General features: G+C 39.8%; 1 protein-coding gene across 1 annotated transcript in view; it reads left to right on the top strand.

The window, feature by feature from the left end:
• Positions 1 to 11,066, top strand: part of ZCCHC4 (zinc finger, CCHC domain containing 4) — a 53,569-nt gene extending 42,503 nt beyond the window's left edge. The window contains exons 9-13 of the mRNA XM_011968730.1: positions 2,871 to 2,992; positions 3,236 to 3,311; positions 5,478 to 5,529; positions 6,047 to 6,191; positions 9,737 to 11,066. Coding sequence (XP_011824120.1) covers positions 2,871 to 2,992; positions 3,236 to 3,311; positions 5,478 to 5,529; positions 6,047 to 6,191; positions 9,737 to 9,872 — 531 coding nt within the window. The 3' untranslated portion in view covers positions 9,873 to 11,066. The remainder of the gene's footprint in view (positions 1 to 2,870; positions 2,993 to 3,235; positions 3,312 to 5,477; positions 5,530 to 6,046; positions 6,192 to 9,736) is intronic.
• Positions 11,067 to 16,781: the final 5,715 nt, after the last annotated feature.

The following is a 16,781-nucleotide window of genomic DNA, read 5'->3' as shown; positions in this document are numbered from 1 at the left end:
ATTGACATTACGAACAGGATACTGGGGAGAGTGAGCCTTCATTCCCTGGTGATTCTGGGTCAGCCATGTGGCCACAACACGGGTTGTGGTGCCCGGTGTCAGCTGTACTGCTTGAATGGGCTCCAGTGGAAACCTGGGCAGCGGTAGATGGGTCCCCTGCGAGCATAGAGAAGGCACTGAAGCAGCTAGAAATGCAGAGCACTGAGGAGGAATGAGCTTTTGCCAGCAGAGTTGGATGGGCATTTTTGACTGTGCTACGAGAAGTACACACCCAGTCCCTGAGGGATGCAGTAGAGGTAAGGGCCCTCCAGGTACAGATGGGGCATCTGGAGGCCTGGCTACACAACTCAGAAAAAGAGTTAGAAGCTGCCATGAATGGGGACCTCCAGGCACACGCAGGGCGCCTGGAGGCCTGGCTACAGAGCTTGGAAAAGGAATTAGGGCCTGCTCTGGGTGCAGGCCTGGGTCTGTTGTCTTGGCCAGAGACCCCCACCTGGTCTGATACCAAGGAGGCTGTTGGTGGGATCGAGGGTTCCGTGCCATAAAGAAGGGAAAGGTGCCCCACCTGCAGGGGTGCCCCCAATGGGAGAAAAGGGGGTCCCAGAGAGTGACATGCTCACAGGTGTGGATAGATTTGATTTTGGCCAGGGTGGAGCAAGAGAAAGTTGATAAGCAGCCCAGTGAACTTTGTGGAGACAGCTGTTTCCAGAGCAACAATTCTAGAAAATACCCAAGCAGGAGAAGAACGTTTCTGCGTGACCTGGTGCCACCCTGGCACTCCAGCCCAAAGACTATGTGCTGCAGCCAGGTGGGGTTGTAAAGTCTTCTGTTTGATGAGGGAACTGGCCGAGGTGCCCCTCCCAAGGAAGCCGCATGTGAAATTAGTAATCCACTGGTCTCCCACCAATGTACAGCAAGTGCTGGTGCTGGTAGACACCAGTGCAGATACATTCTGGGGTTGGATATTTTACACGACTTGGCAGCTGTGCTGTCTATCACGGACTTGATGGACCACTTGATGGAACTGGGATAGTATCAATATGTAGTGGAGTTGGCTAATGCATTGTTTTCCAGAGAGCCAGGAACAGTTTGCCTTCATGGGAGGATGACATTGGACTTTCACAGGTTGCCGCAGGGCTTTTTGCATAGCCCTGCCATTAGCCATGGTTTTGTTAATGATATTATGCCCACCTCTGATTCTCTTGCAGATTTAGAAGCAGCAACACTCCCCTTGCCTAGAATTAAGATGGTGCAGCTGAGACCGCCTTCCTGGCAGCCAAGTGGGCCATTTAGCAGGCATAAGCCCTATGGGTAGTTGACAGGGGCACCCATTTGAGCTGGATGTACATGTGACCACAGATAGTTTTGGCTGGGGCCAATATCAGTGCATGGAGCACTTGAGAACACTGGTGGGCTTTTGGTCCCAGCTGTGGAAGGGAGCTGAGCCCTGTTGTTGATTGATAAAGAAGCAGTTCATAACTCATATGCTGCCCTTCAGATTCATGAGAGCGTGGCAGGACAGGCTACAGACATTGTGCGTATGACTTGCCTGATAGTGTGATGGGTGTGCTCGTGGATAATAACCTCCCAAACTGAGACAGCACAGACATCCACTTTGGCAAAGTGGGGCACCTACTTGGAGCAGCAGAGTATGCTGAGTACAAGTCCCTTAGCATCTGAGTTGCAAGATGTCTTGGGACCTGTAGTCCTAATGCAAGATAAGGCCATGGGGCCTAAGGCATAGCCTTATGCAACCCTACACCTTGAGCCATTGCTGTTTAAGGAAGGGCATCCCCCCATTCCTGATGGGGGGGCATGATACACAGATGGGTCTAGCCAAGGTACTACTGCTGCCTAGACTGCTGTTGCAGTCCAACCTAGTACTGATACTATATGGTTTGCAACCGGGCATGGGCAAAGTAGCCAATGGGCTGAACTTAGAGCACTGTGGATGGTGATCACCAAGGAGGTGACACCTATGGTAATCTGTACTGATACCTGGGTGGTCTATCAAGGGTTAACCTTGTGGTTAACTACCTAGAAGTTACAAAGGTGACTAGTTGGTCACCAGCCCCTGTGGGGCCAGGCCATGTGGCAAGACCCTATAGGAGGAAGGATGACCTCCTCCGACCAAGTATGGGGACAAAAGGTAATCTGTTGTTGCCTGCCCCAATGCCTTTAAAGGTAGAGGAACAAAAACACGGCTTAATGTATAAAGCAACATTGGGGTGATGTCACCATGAGGTGGTTGCCTGTCATAACCTGGAGCTGTTGCTTTCTGTGGTATTGTGTGTTATGAATTCAGGGCTCCACTCTATGGGCACGTGTCCCTTCCCAGAGGACACCCTTGGCCTAGGGGGTGGAGTGTAAGAGAGATGGCTGCGCTTTAGTCAGGAGTAGGCTGAGGTGGCTTTCCCGCACAGCGTGACTTAGCAGGTTTGGAGCGCAGTTGCACAACTCCACACGTTATGTAAACATGCCATGTGAGGCTCATTAGGTGATCACCCACATGCGCTCGTGCTTGGCTTGGAGCCATTGTTGTCTGTAAAAGGTATAATTGCCTGCTAACGCCGTACATACGGCCTTCACCCAGGTCGGCTTGCATCCATGGCTTGCGCCCGGTCTTGCTTATGCCCAGAGAGAGTAAAAGTCATGTCGAAATTGTCTATGATCATTGAGTGTTATTCCAGCTGCCCACCACTGGTCCACCTACTCCCCTCGGTCCTCAGCTTGGACTGGAACCTGACACGTGGCATGACAAATACTTTAACTCATATATTGGCATCAGTTTGTTCATTTATTGGTTAAAGAATCTTAATGTTGACTAATTTGAGTAAATTTTCTTTCTGCTTTAATTTTTAACTTTCTAGGTAGATTATGATAATCATGCACTTTATAAACACGGAAAGACAGGTCGAAAACAGTCTCCCGTGCGTATTTTCACCAACATTCCGCCCAACAAAATAATCCTTCCTACTGAAGAAGGGTACAGGTAAGATCAAAGTGGAACTTTGAAGTACACAAGTCACTGAAAATAAAGTTACATATATCTGTCAGTCAAATGCTTTCAGTGTTGAATCAGGTTATTCTATTACTTTTAAATTAGGTCCATAATTTCATATTGAATTGAATTCAGATTGCACTCAGTTTTTGTAATGAGTGCTTTGTAAAGTTTTATCTACTCTGTAAATCTCAATAAATGTATGCAGCTGATTCTCTGTCCTTTACTCTGTAGATTTTGCTCTCTGTGTCAACGATATGTTTCTCTAGAGAATCAACACTGTGAGCACTGTAATTCTTGCACATCCAAGGTATGGTGTTCTTATAGAATGTATTTTTATTTAAATATTTTCATTTTATTTTAGCTTACTAGTTTTATTACCTTTTAAATGTTATTTTGTTAATATGATTTGTATTAATATGTATTGTCATTTATTAATTATGCTATAATACAATATTTTAAATTATAGAGTACAACAGCTTTTAAAAATACTTAACTGCCTTCATCATCACCAACAGTCATTTGAATTCATCTTCAAATGGTACTTGGGACTGCTAAAATTATCAGTGTTTCAAATAAGGCATTAAATGCATGCTCAATTATGTGTATGTTGAGGGAAAAATTATGGTGTTTCAAATAAGGCACTGACCTATTAGGTACCATCATCATTCTGGCGAAATAATTAATAACATGTACTGTGCACTTTTAATATGCCAGACACTTTCCTAAGAGCTTCACATGGATGAACTCATTTAATCCTCACAACAGCCTTATTAGGTACAGTTACTCCTTGATTTTTTACAGATGAAGGACTGCAAAGGGACATACCTCCTATTTATTTATTTAGGTATTATTTTTTCTTAATAGACTTGGTTCTTTAGAGGAGTTTTAGGTTCACAGCAAAATCGAGCAGAAGGTACAGAGATTCCCCGTATGTCCCCTGTCCTGACACATGCACATTCTCCCCAACTGTCAGCATCTTCCTCCAGAGGGGTGCGTTTGTTACAAGTGATGGACCTGCATTGACACATCATTAACACCCCGAGCCTAGAGTTGACATTAGGTTCACTCTTGGTGTTTTACATTCTATGGGTTTGAAAAATGTATAATGACATGTTTTCACCATTACAGTGTCATACAGAGTGGTTTCATTGTTTTCATTAAAAATCTTTTATGTTCTATCTATTTATCCTTCTTCCTGAAGGGTGTCTCTGGCTACCACTATCTTTTTACTGTCTCTATAGTTTTTCCTTTTCCAGAATGTCACACAGTTGGAATTATATAGTATATAGCCTATCAGATTGGCTTCTTTCACTTAGTAATAGGCATGAAAGGTTCCTTCATGTCTTTTCATGGTTTGATAGCTCTTTTTTTGTTAGCTCTGAATGCTATTCCTTTGATATACCACAACTTGTTTACTCATTCACCTACTGATGGACATCTTGGTTGTTTCCAAGTTTTGGCAATTATAAATAAACCCCCTAATTTTTTAGGAAGGCAGGGTGACCCTTAAGTTGTTTTGTTTATTTTAACTAAATCTGATCAGAAAGGGCATGTGAAGTTTAGTTTGGTTCATAAGCACAAATTATTCTCTAAAGAAGAGGCTGCATTTATATAAACATTAGAAAGTACATTTTTCATGAGTATAGAATAGTATTACTGGTTATACTTGTTTTTAACAACGTTAATACATCTGATTGTTTATATTTAGTTTTTATTAGTTGAGACATGCTGTGTATTCTTCATTTAAAAAAAATTATGCCCAGATTGTATAGTTTAAAGTTGAGGGAAACAAACTTATTATTTAGAGATGCACACAAAGGTAGTAAAAGGAAGCAAGAGCTAGGAAATGACAATCACACAATTTAAAGAGGTCATTTGGAGGGGACGGGAGGAATGCTGTGACTGAGTAGGGGCACGGGACAGTTTCCAGAGGGCTGGTGGTATTCTTTCTTGACCTCGTGGGTTTTATCCATGTTTGCTTTACAATACTCATTAAATTGGATATATTTTATGCACCTTTCTAGATATTTTTATTTCATAGTTTTTAAATTAATCAAACAGTAACCTATAATCTATCTTTCTAAATTATGTAAAGTTCTCAAATATGAATTTCATTAAGGATTATGCAGTATAGACACATAAAATTATGAATCATTAATTCTCTTGAAATTTTCATTTGAGTCCTTCTTTGTGCAGATTGGGTTGCTTGAACTGGAGTGGATTTTCAAGATCATTTAGATAAATCTCCTAGTTTTACAGTTAAGGAAATTGAGGCCCATCAAGGAGGCATTTGAGTTGAGTGGAGAAATGCATAAATTAAAATCAAAGTATTTAATTGTGAAGCCCAGAAAAGGCAGAAATAAGGAATGAATAATTTACACAGATTTTAATAAGACATTTTAATTTTTAATTGTAGAACTTGATTTTTAATAACAAATTAAATATAATTTAAAAATTGTTTTTTTTTTGATAGGATGGCAGGAAATGGAACCATTGCTTTCTCTGTAAAAAGTGTGTAAAGCCTTGTAAGTATTGAGACTTAATATTTGAGATCCTATGAACACATTTTAGAGTTTTTCTCCATCTAAATAGGATTTTTCATTGGATTTATAAAGGAAAAACTAATCAGGGTAGAGACTTGTAATTTATTTGCTTTTTAATTTTATAGTTATCAACATGTATGTTCTGCCTTGTTCTGCCTTGCAGGAGAGATGATTGCTCACCTGTTTCAGTGTGGCATTTGGTTTGACTTATTTTAATAAGGCATTGTGTCACTCAGCCAGCCTCCATTGTGACAGTAGCTGTCAGCTCATAACTTACTGGAGAAGGGCTGAATTTGTTGCATGTAACAGAAAGAAGTTAGCTAGTTTGTGTGGAATTCTAACCTCTTCTCCCTGGTCTCTTTAGCCAAACTAAAACTAGCTGTGCAAACTAGCCACAATATTTCAAGTAAACACTGTTCGTATATCCTACCTTAAAAGTTAATAAGATGAAAAATTACGTTACATGAACTTCTTTTAAAACTTAATTTTTATTTTACAGCCTGGATCCACTGTAGCATTTGCAATCACTGTGCTGTTCCAGATCACTCTTGCGAGGGTCCCAAAGATGGCTGCTTTATTTGTGGTGAATTGGATCATAAACGCAGTACTTGTCCTAACATTGCTACATCTAAAAGAGCTAACAAGTCAGTCGAATACTTAACTAGAAAAATGTATTCCATCTGTGTTTTATACAGGGTAATCCATAAAAGCATGCAACATTTGGAGGATCTTAAAGTGCCAAGTTAATTGTCACTTTCACTATTATGTACTGGTTGCATAGATGGATGGAGAGAGGAGAGAAAGATGATTCAAAGAGCTTGCTTTCAAAGAGCTTACAGTTCTATAGCTTAGACATGAAAATAACCAAAATATGAGGTAGAAAGTGGTTAACTTTACCTCTCCTTAGCTTTACGTCTCATGTGTAAAGTTACAGGGCTTGACAGTTCATGCTTTATTGAAGGACATGATATTTAAGTCAGGCTTTGAGGAACAGATCAGATCTAGACACACGATGGCAGGAAGGCTGGAGAAGCCATTTCAGATTGAATATCAAGTAATTCTACAGTAGGCAAATTGTAAGAGAGCTATTTCTTTATATCAAATTTTAAGAAAAATATTTAGACATGCTTAATACTTAAATATTTGAAATTTTTATTACTTTTTTTCCTGTGATTATTTTCACATCTCTTACCAATATTTGGTTACAGTTATCGATTACAACTCAGAGTAAAGGGAGAGCAATGACAATAGCATATTTAGAAAAGGCATTGCTTCTGGAATAGTTATCCCCAAAATAAAACAAGACAAAACAAAAAAAGAAAAACACTGCTATTTTAACAGGGCTAATTTGAATGATTATACTTTTTTCCTAACTAAAAGGGATGGTAGCGATTAAGTGCTCTTGCTTTATTGCTAAGAAAACTGATGTCACACAGTTATTAATTGGAGATTACCAGATAGCTAAATTTGACATTATATGACATATGAAATTTCAGATTGGGCTACCATATGACTATGACTTGTAATTAAAGAAAAATGGATTCTTATTAGAAATATCTGATACTTTGGTAATTATTTATGATAATATTACAATTCTTTCCCATGTGTTTTATTTATTTGTGGTCAGTGAAATTTTTTTTTTCCATTGTGGTCCAGCCACTTGAATTCTGGCTACCATTACAACTGCCTCGTTCCTACATTTACTCTACTTTAAATAATTATTTCCACTGAGTAATCCAGGATAAAGTAAAGTTTTAAAAACTTAATTAAAGAAGCTTACTGAAGCATCTTATAAAATATTTCCCTTAGAATAAACCTTCAGAAATTGAATACAACCTCATAATCATATTGGTCTGGGATTGCTGTACCATTGTCAGTGTGATGCTGGGTGGTAGTCAGTAACATGCTCAGCCTTTAATTCTGTGAACTTACATGGAAACTGAATTTGCATTTTGATACTGTATTGTAGGCCCTTCATTGCTTCCTAAATATAGTCTATTTGGCAGTAATATACTATTTCATTAGGGGAAATCATCTAGTATCTTTCAGTACTAGATCTTATCAAGTTTAATTCCAAGAGCAAATCCTTTGAGATGTGGATGCCTGATAATTCTTAAATAATATTACTTTTTTCCTCAGAGAAGACACCTAAACTCCTATTAATAGTTACTGCTTTAAAAAAAAATTATTTTGAAATTGACAAAGCAAAATTATTTTTTTATTTACAATAGTGAAAAATAACAACCTTTTTAGCATACATGACATAAAAGGTCTTTCCATCTCAGGCTTTTTACAGCTGTCTTATATTAATTTGTTTTTCCTTGGTGTTAATTTTTCTTTAGTTGCTAACTGGAATGATGCTGGCTCCCTCTTGTGGTTAAAGCTCATTTTATCAGTTACATAAATATCTATAATTTAAAGGACAAATACTAGGTCAATTTAATTTTAAGACAAAATAAAACTGACTTATAGTCAGTTCATCACCATTCAAAGACTATCGTTGGAAAGTTTTGTATATTCATATTACAAATGAATATTTTCAAATATTTTCCTCCTGTTTTTGTTTACCGTATCCCCTAGTGAAATTTCATTCATTTTTAGTCCTGCTTATAAGTGGATGAGCCAAAGAGAAACTTAAATTTTGTGTACAGGCACACATGGCTTCACTGACTTTGCCATTAGAGATTATACTGTATTTCATTAAGTTTGCTAAATCATCACTTATCAAGAAATTATCCTACTTCAAAAAAGTGGGGAAATAGATTTATATAGTATGCACTAATCAGTATAATACTATAAAGATAACTTTTTTGTTTAAGTTTTCAATCCTACTTCTTCTGTAGACTGTTCTATTTTGAACTGATAAGGTATCCTTAGTCCACAGTGCAAAATTTAAATATGAAAAAATTTAAGGTTGTCAAGCAAAATTCTGCGTAATAGTCACGTGGAACTAATAATGGCTAATATTTATTGAGTGATTATTATATGGTTAGCAGTTTGCATATATATAAATAATTTAGAGTATATAGTATAGCACAGGTCCTGGAATCAAGCTGGTTCTGCCAGATCCTCATGGAATGTTCATTGATTTCATAGCCTCAATATCTTCACCTAAAAAAGTAGGGATAGAGAGGGGGTGACTATCCTCCCCCTTATATCTCTGTCTCCCAGCTCCTTGAAGTCAAAGATTATACCCATTCATTTTTGTATTCTCAACAGGTAACATATATGCTGAGTAAACAAAAAGTGAGGCATAAATTGAATCCATTGGGGGATACATTGTTCATGAAGCTCTTTTCCCAGGTTTATTCCTGACAAGATCAAGAATAAGCTTTTCCTATGGAGACGCTTATGAGCGGTGAACCTAACAATTGATATTGCTGGGTAATCAGGGGAAGAATCCTGGTTTGGCAGTGCTGTAGCTCTGGCCCCTTCCTTGGTTCTGGATGTGATGAGCATCATGACATGATTCAGCTAGTTTGGAGAAAGTGAATGGATGGGCCAGTAATTTTTTTAGCCACAGGTTGCCTGTAACTTAGTGTGGAGAACACCAGAAACAATCTGTTTTGTCGGGTGTGGTTCAGTGTTTTCAGAGGGTGAGTTCCAGCTTGTTTATTTTGAAGCTAATCTTCAAGATAAGGACCACAAAATGCTGATACTCTGCATGGCACTTGTCAAGACTTTTAGATCCGCTGAGGAAAGGAAAATCTGTAGGACTTAGGAAACGGGCCCTTTCAAGGCTTGTTGGTTTTTTCCATTGTGCTGTTCATTTTTCTACCTCTGCTAACTGCCCCATGTATCAGCTCCTCTCCGAAAAAAAACGGCATTCAAGGATTTGGAGATCGAAGTGCTGAGTTGAGCAGTATAGATGTACAAAAAACTTTTTTAAAAAGTCCAATCTCACTGCCTTTGCATTTACCTCTGTGGTGTGTTTGCCCCAGACAGCTTGTTCTAAATCCATAGTAACCATCTTTTAAATAATTTTTTTTCCTCAAACATTTTGCTTGGTCAGGCCTCTGACTCTTTCCTTGTTGTTATGGTTAAGAGACTGAGGATTTATGCTTGCAATACAGTAGATTCTTTCCCTTCTTCTATTTTCTTATTTGGTTAGCTAGTTAATTAAACTTCAACATAATTACATAATTCACTGTGCTCATTCTGTGAAATAATTTAGCACCTTGTTTTCCAGAGCTGTCGGAAAGCAGAAGCAAAGAAAAAGTAATAAGATGAAAATGGAGACCACGAAAGGACAATCCATGAATCATACATCTGCTACAAGGAGAAAGAAAAGGAGGGAAAGAGCCCATCAATATCTTGGCTCTTAAATGTCCAGTGACTTGAGAATAAGAAAGATTTATGGTCCAACCTTTGATGCCATTTTCTGAAAGTGCCACACTGGACTTAAATTCAGCCGCTTCCAGAGGTATGCACCTTTCTGAGCTAGATAACAGGCAGGTGGCATTTGCTGGCTTACAGTCCCTTATCTGCCTCTCTGGAGACTGGGAGTTGTTCCATCTTCAGCCAGTTTACTAGTTCTTTCAGCATTCATTTTTCCTCATTTTAAGTCTCTCCCAGTCGCATTATTCTATTTTTATTTTTTTTGAAACGGAGTCTTGCTCTGTCTTCCAGGCTAGAGTGCAATGGCATGACCTCAGCTCACTGCAACCTCTGCCTCCCGGGTTCAAGCGATTCTCCTGCCTTAGTCTCCTGAGTAGCTGGGATCACAGGCACATGCCACCATGACTGGCTAATATTTGTATGTTTAGTAGAGACAGGGTTTCACCATGTTGGCCAGGCTGATCTCGAACTCCTGGCCTCAAGGGATCTGCCTGCCTTGGCCTCCCAAAGTGCTGGCATTACAGGCATGAGCCACCTCACCCAGCTTCTGTCACATTATTCTAGCCTCTTTAATCTAGAAAATGCAGACAGCATTCTTTTGCAGAAGATGTCAGAAGAAAACGAAAGTGAAAACCTATGAAGTTTGTCTACCTTGAACATAAAAGTATGTTCATTTAAATAGGAAAATATTTTATGTTAAATATGAAACAATAGTTTAAACCCCACTTGAAAAGTACAGTGTACAATTATTTTCAGACTGAATTTGAAGATGATGGAAAGAGTTTTTACAAAGGCACTGTATAGATATAGAGATTGTAATTTTAATTACATTATTATTAAATATTTATTTTCCATGTACTTTTTGCAGTTGTCTTTTGATGGTCTAGAATCACTTAAATGCTTGTTGAATGAGTGAGATGTTTAGAACTAAGACTTGCTCTGTCATTCCAGTGTCTTTTAACCTATGCAGTAAGTTTCTCTCTTTGTAAAAGTAGTTCGGAGCAGAAGTCAGGAGAGTTTAGTAATTAAACTCCTCATTCCTACCCTTAACGTTTCCTGGCTATATGATCTTGGCCAGGCCACTCTCTCTCTAAAAGCCCTGGTTTCTTCATTATTATAATGGGGAGAATATCAGCTATACCTGAGGTTTGTTTTGTGATTAAATTTTAAATGAGACCCAAGTGCTTGGCTCTCAGTTCTCCTCTGTCATTGGTGAGTTATGTTAACAATAAAGATTGTTACTGGGGTCTAATGGTGATTATCTTTTGGCCCGAAAACAAAGCACTTAACTGCAGTAATTTGAACTCCCAGAACAAACAGTTCATCTCCCCATTTCTCTGCTAGTTATTATCTCCTTAAGACTGAATTGTTTTGAATGACTTATATTTGCATAATGACTTTTCTCTTGTTTCCAAACAACTGCTATAAAGCAGATTTGAAGGCATCTTTGTTTGGGGTTAGCCAGAGCCCTGTAAGGAAGGGTAGAGGACCTGCACTCTACCTCGTATTTAAATTCCAGGTAAGTTAGGACTGATGCCTGGTGTAGAATACTCAAGTGTGGCCCAGATCAGTGTGGCAGTGGTGTACCTCAGTTGACATCAAAAGATGAGTTATACCCCTGGACTTCATAAGCATCAGAAAGCTCTTCTCCCCTTTGTTACATGGAGTGCTATGATAGGAGGGGCACATTTGGAGGTGACTGGGTGAGATATGAACTTTGTAAAACCATTGTGGGCGTTCCCCTCTCTGATTAAAGCAAGGATAGGGACATTGCCTGACTTTATGGTGTTCACCATTCCATGATAAAATCTATTGAAATCTCCTCTGAAACTAAGACACCTGAGGGACTGTGACTACTGAAAAATTGAGTTCTGAAGGCCAAAGTTATTCTCATCACTATATTTCCTTAATTTTAAGATACCATCAGTTGTAAAATACACTATTGATTTTATCATAGCTTTTCGGGGGAGAAGAGAAATAATACTTCATTAATTAATTTTTAGATTATCTGATTTCAGAAATACTGAAATGCAAATAAAAAAGACACATCTTAGAATTGAGGAAATAGTTATAATCAGGAATAATGTACTTACTTATTTATTTTGAGACAGAGTCTTGCTCTGTCAGACAGGCTGGAATGCAATGGTGGGATCTTGGCTCACTGCAACCTCTGCCTCCCGGGTTCAAGCGATTTTCGTGCCTCAGCCTCCTGAGTAGCTGGGATTACAGGTGCCCACCACCACACCTGGCTAATTTTTGTATTTTTGTAGAGACCGAGTTTCTCCATGTTGGTCAGGCGAGTCTCGAACTCCTCATCTCAGGTGATTTGCCCGTCTTGGCCTCCCAAAGTCCTGGGATTACAGACATGAGCCACTGCCCTCAGCCAGGAATAATGTACTTTAAAACTTTATTACTGTCTTAGAAAGTTAAAAATAGGAAATCTGGTGATTTTACACTTACATTCAGTTAATACTAATTTTAAGGACTTAATCTCTATTCCTTTTTCAGAGAATAAACTAATTAGTAGGCTGTAAAAATGTGTCTCTGGGAGGTAGAATGTGAAGCGGGATGAGGTCATTTATTCTTAATAGAGATCTGAACATCTGAACATTAAGATACCTTCTCAAAATAGCAATAGAAGAAAATCCCTGACATTTGACAGATAACATTTTCTAAGCTTTTTAAAAGGACACTTTTAATAAATAATTACAGCTAAATTTCATTCTTCTTCTTGTATTATGAAATTTAATCAGATACAAAGTCTTTTTGTAGGCCCGATTTCATATTTTTTTCCTACATTAGTCCAGTACCTAGACTAGTTTATTACTCCATATGCCCCATTCTTTTCATCTGATACTGTTCTTTCTGCTTGGAATATGTCCCTCCATGTGACCAGTCCATTCTGGTTTGGGAATCTTCCACGAGTCCCTGATACTGAAACCTTCTTTGGCCCCTTGGCGTTCTATACTACATTTAAAGCCTTTCACATATTATTCTGTGATTATTTTTACAGATTTTATTTCCCTCAAAGATTTAGGTCTCTTAATGTCAGTACCCATTTCATCTGCTCTTGTGCATCTTGTGCCTTGTTGGTGCTCAATAAAAATTTGATGTAAGAATGGAATCTTCTAGAGTCTTTGAAGTGGTAGGCATGCCTGAAATACAGACTGGACCCACTCTAATATGTTTCTTCTAGGTACTGAAAAAGAAAACAGATTTATATTAGGAGGGACTTAGAGTCAATATGAGGACCACCCTAACACTGAAGTTTTAAACGTGGGGATATGCTGTGTGAAGATGAGTAGCCTTATCTGCAAGGCCCCTTCAAAGTAATCTGCAAAATACTAGGCATCTGGGAGAAGTTTGACTAATCTCGAAATATAAAATCACAACCTACAAAGGGTCCTGGTCTGCTCCCACTGCCTTCACAGTGTCCCTGTTGGTCTCTCCACTGGAGTAGTACATCTGTTGCCAGAGAAATAAAAATGTGTATGTTTGTGTGTTGTTTTTATACTTCTTTTATGGTACTTAAATCATGCCCTGTATAAGAATGACTTTACATACTTGTTTAGCCCTGTACAGATTAGAAGCTCATTGATGGCAGTGCCTGTGAACATCACTGTGTTTGCTTACTAGGCACGAGAACTGTGCCTTTTCTACAGTGATAGAGATTACCAGCCGCATCACCTGTGACCTCAGTTAATGGGAAGCAGGCAGCCAAGCTAACACATTTCTTCCCCCTCTAGGTAGTAGGTGTTCATAAATACCAAATGAGTGAATGGAAATGCCATTTAATATCCTGCTTTATGCCTCACACCCTAACTATGCTATGTAAGAAGCAGGTACACTTCGAGCTGTCTAGGTAGGACAGCTTCCACAAAATCTAAAGGAAAATCCAGTTTTACTTATTTGATGTGATTTTAATTGGACCATGAGGGCCTGGATTGAAATTACTTGAGGGTCAGCTAAGAAGGTCATTGCAATAAAGTAAAGACAAGACCTCTGCTATTTGATTTCAGGCAATAGTATAAATGTTAACTCAGCAAGATGAGGCAAATAGCACCAACACTGAGCAACAAGATCTCAGAGCTCTGAGAGGCTGAGTTTTATCTCAATTGCCTTTGGCGGGACAGTTAGTTACAAGTTCCCTGGTTTAGCTGCTTGATACCACTGGATACTAGAAGAGGTGAAACCTGGTGATCTCTAAGATGGTAGGCCTGAATAGATGGGCCACTTTCTTCATCTGCAAGTGTGGAGAGGAGGAGTGGGAGAACACTAGAGGAAGTCAGCCCAAACATTCCACATGCTTAAAGAAGACAGGCCAGGTGCGGTGGCTCACGCCTGTAATCCCAGCATTTTGGGAGGCTAAGGGGGGTCGGGGGGAGTGGATCACCTGAGGTCAGCAGTTCGAGACCAGCCTGGCCAACATGGTGAAACCCCATCTCTACTATAAATACCAAAAAATTAGCTGGGCATGGTGGCGGGTGCCTGTAATCCCAGCCACTCGGGGCAGGAGAATCGCTTGAACCTGAGAGGCAGAGGTTGCAGTGAGCTGAGATCACGCCATTGCTCTCCAGCCTGGGCAACAAGAGCGAGTCCGTCTCAAACAAACAAAAAACAGGAAAACAAAGATTGCTGCCTGTTTACAGTTAATACATGAGCCAGGTAAATCAAGGAAAAACAGAAGCATCTCTAACCCTACCACCCAGAGATAACCACTCTTATAACTTCCCTGTCTACTCTTCCAAAGATAAGTTCTTGCATAAATAGGTTTACAGACACATGCGCAAATTTCCCTCAAGAAAATGGAATTTTAATTACATACTGTTTTATGTCGCATGCTTTTTCATAAGTATATTGTGAACATCGATTTATGTCTGCATAGTATTCTTCAGGATAGATATATTTTTCAAAAGTCTATGATGGGACATCTAGGTGGTTTGCATTTTTTCACTTTAGTAAACAACCTCGTAATGAACATACTTAAGCAAATATTTATTTCTCCTGCCCTTGCCTCCTTAAAAAGCACTGATGCCTGATCCCTGAGCCTTCTTCCCTTTTTCTCTTTATTCTGTGTCACCAATGCACAAATGAGCCAGTTTGACAAAGCAGTATTTTCCTAAGGATGGGGGAGGCAAAAAAAACAGAGGAGGTAAAGCTAAAATCTTTATGGGGCAGTGGGAAGAAGAAAAGGCTGGAAACACGATGTGTTAATATTTCTTGCCTTACGTCTACTTTGGATCATTTCCAAGAACAATTCCTGCCCCCTACTGCCTACCAACACACATGAGGGTCTATAGCAAACTTGTCTAACTCGCAGCCTGCGGCACAGGAGGGCTTTGAATGCAGCCCAACACAAATTCATAAACTTTCCTAAAACATGAGTTTTTTGTGATTTTTTTTTTTTAGCTCATCAGCTGTCATTAGTGTTAATGTATTTTATGTGTGGCCCAAGACAATTCTTCTAATGTGGGAAGACAAAAGATTGGACACCCCTGGTCTATAGCAGCATCAAACTCTGCTGTTTCCTGCCCACACCTGGAACTCCACAGCTATGCTGTTTCCTTTGCTGTAAGGCTTAGGAAATTCATATTCCGTGAAGACTTAATGTGCAGGTGGTTATACTCAGTCCTTTGCAGTACGGTGTTTATGCCTCTGGGAACAGTCATTTTCACGTGCTGTGTGGGTGTTTGTATTCAGGTAAGTTCCAGGAAAATGGACACTCAATTTCCATTAGAATATCAAGTGCATAGATACTGGACCCCCACCAGGTGATCCATTATAACTGCCCCAAAACATTAACACCTGAAAATGCGTTTTGTGAAAAAGGCAGATGCATTTTTACCTTAGAAATGTTGATTCTGGAAGAGTTGGGGGCACATGCTAAGTTGTCTGCGGCAAAGGCAAGGGTTGCAAAGCCCCTGAAAGGAAACAGGGTAGGTATAAAGTCAAAGGCTAAGAACAGTACTTGGCACAAAATAGTTACTTGATGCTGAATGAATTAGTCTCCCTCCGTCATCTACTTCCCAGGGGCTAGATCCAGACAAAGGTCTAGAAGATGGGGCCTGTTCAAAGTTAAAGGTCCTGCGGTCTCTTTCTTCTTTGAACAAGTCAAAGGTAGTGAAAAGTAGACTTTCTACCAGAGGGTTTAAGAACCCTAGGATGACACTGTCACATTCTCTTAGGGAGGTCATAGCTGTGGGAACTGTGAACATGTTGACTCATTTAAATGTGTCCTACATAAAGCAACATCAGATGAATTCTGATGTACAAGTCTGCCAGGCTGACCCGTGAGCCTCTGGGCAGAGTTCCTGTCCCATGCATTCGTGTAGCCTCAGTTCCCCCACTTAGTAAATGCCAAGAAGAAATCGTGTATGAGCCTACACTCTATTCGTTATGATGGGTCTGCAACTATCAATATGTTTTGAGGGTTAAATGGGATGAGGTGTCACAGTATTATTTTCCTGTTAGGGAGGTTTTAGGCAGGCGCCTCTTCTCTCTTCAAACTGGAATCACCCGAAGAGTTTTAGTAAATACTGGGCCCATCCAGGGTTAATTTTCTTCTAATTGGTTTGGGGTGCTGCTTGGAGAGGGGGACTTTTAAAATTCTATACTGACCCACCAGGAATGACATGAGAACTACTTGCTTAGTAACTGTCAGAGGAGGCTCCAGCTGATCAGGACCTAAAGTTCATATTCTTTATCATCTCCCCGTTGTTGCTGAAGCCTACCCCATAAACCCCTAACGTCCCGTCGTCCACAGCAGCGAATTTCCGGGAAAACGGGAAACCTATGCAAGCATGCCCACACACGTGCACAAACGCGTTCCCAAAAGCCCCGCGTGCGGCCGCAGGGGCCCGCCCCACCCTTCTCGGGCCCTTCTGGGTCCCCGCCCC

This window comes from Mandrillus leucophaeus, unplaced genomic scaffold (genome assembly GCF_000951045.1).
Source record: "Mandrillus leucophaeus isolate KB7577 unplaced genomic scaffold, Mleu.le_1.0 Scaffold858, whole genome shotgun sequence".
In the NCBI taxonomy this organism is placed as follows: domain Eukaryota; kingdom Metazoa; phylum Chordata; class Mammalia; order Primates; family Cercopithecidae; genus Mandrillus; species Mandrillus leucophaeus.
This window is presented reverse-complemented; position numbering and strand designations above follow the sequence as displayed.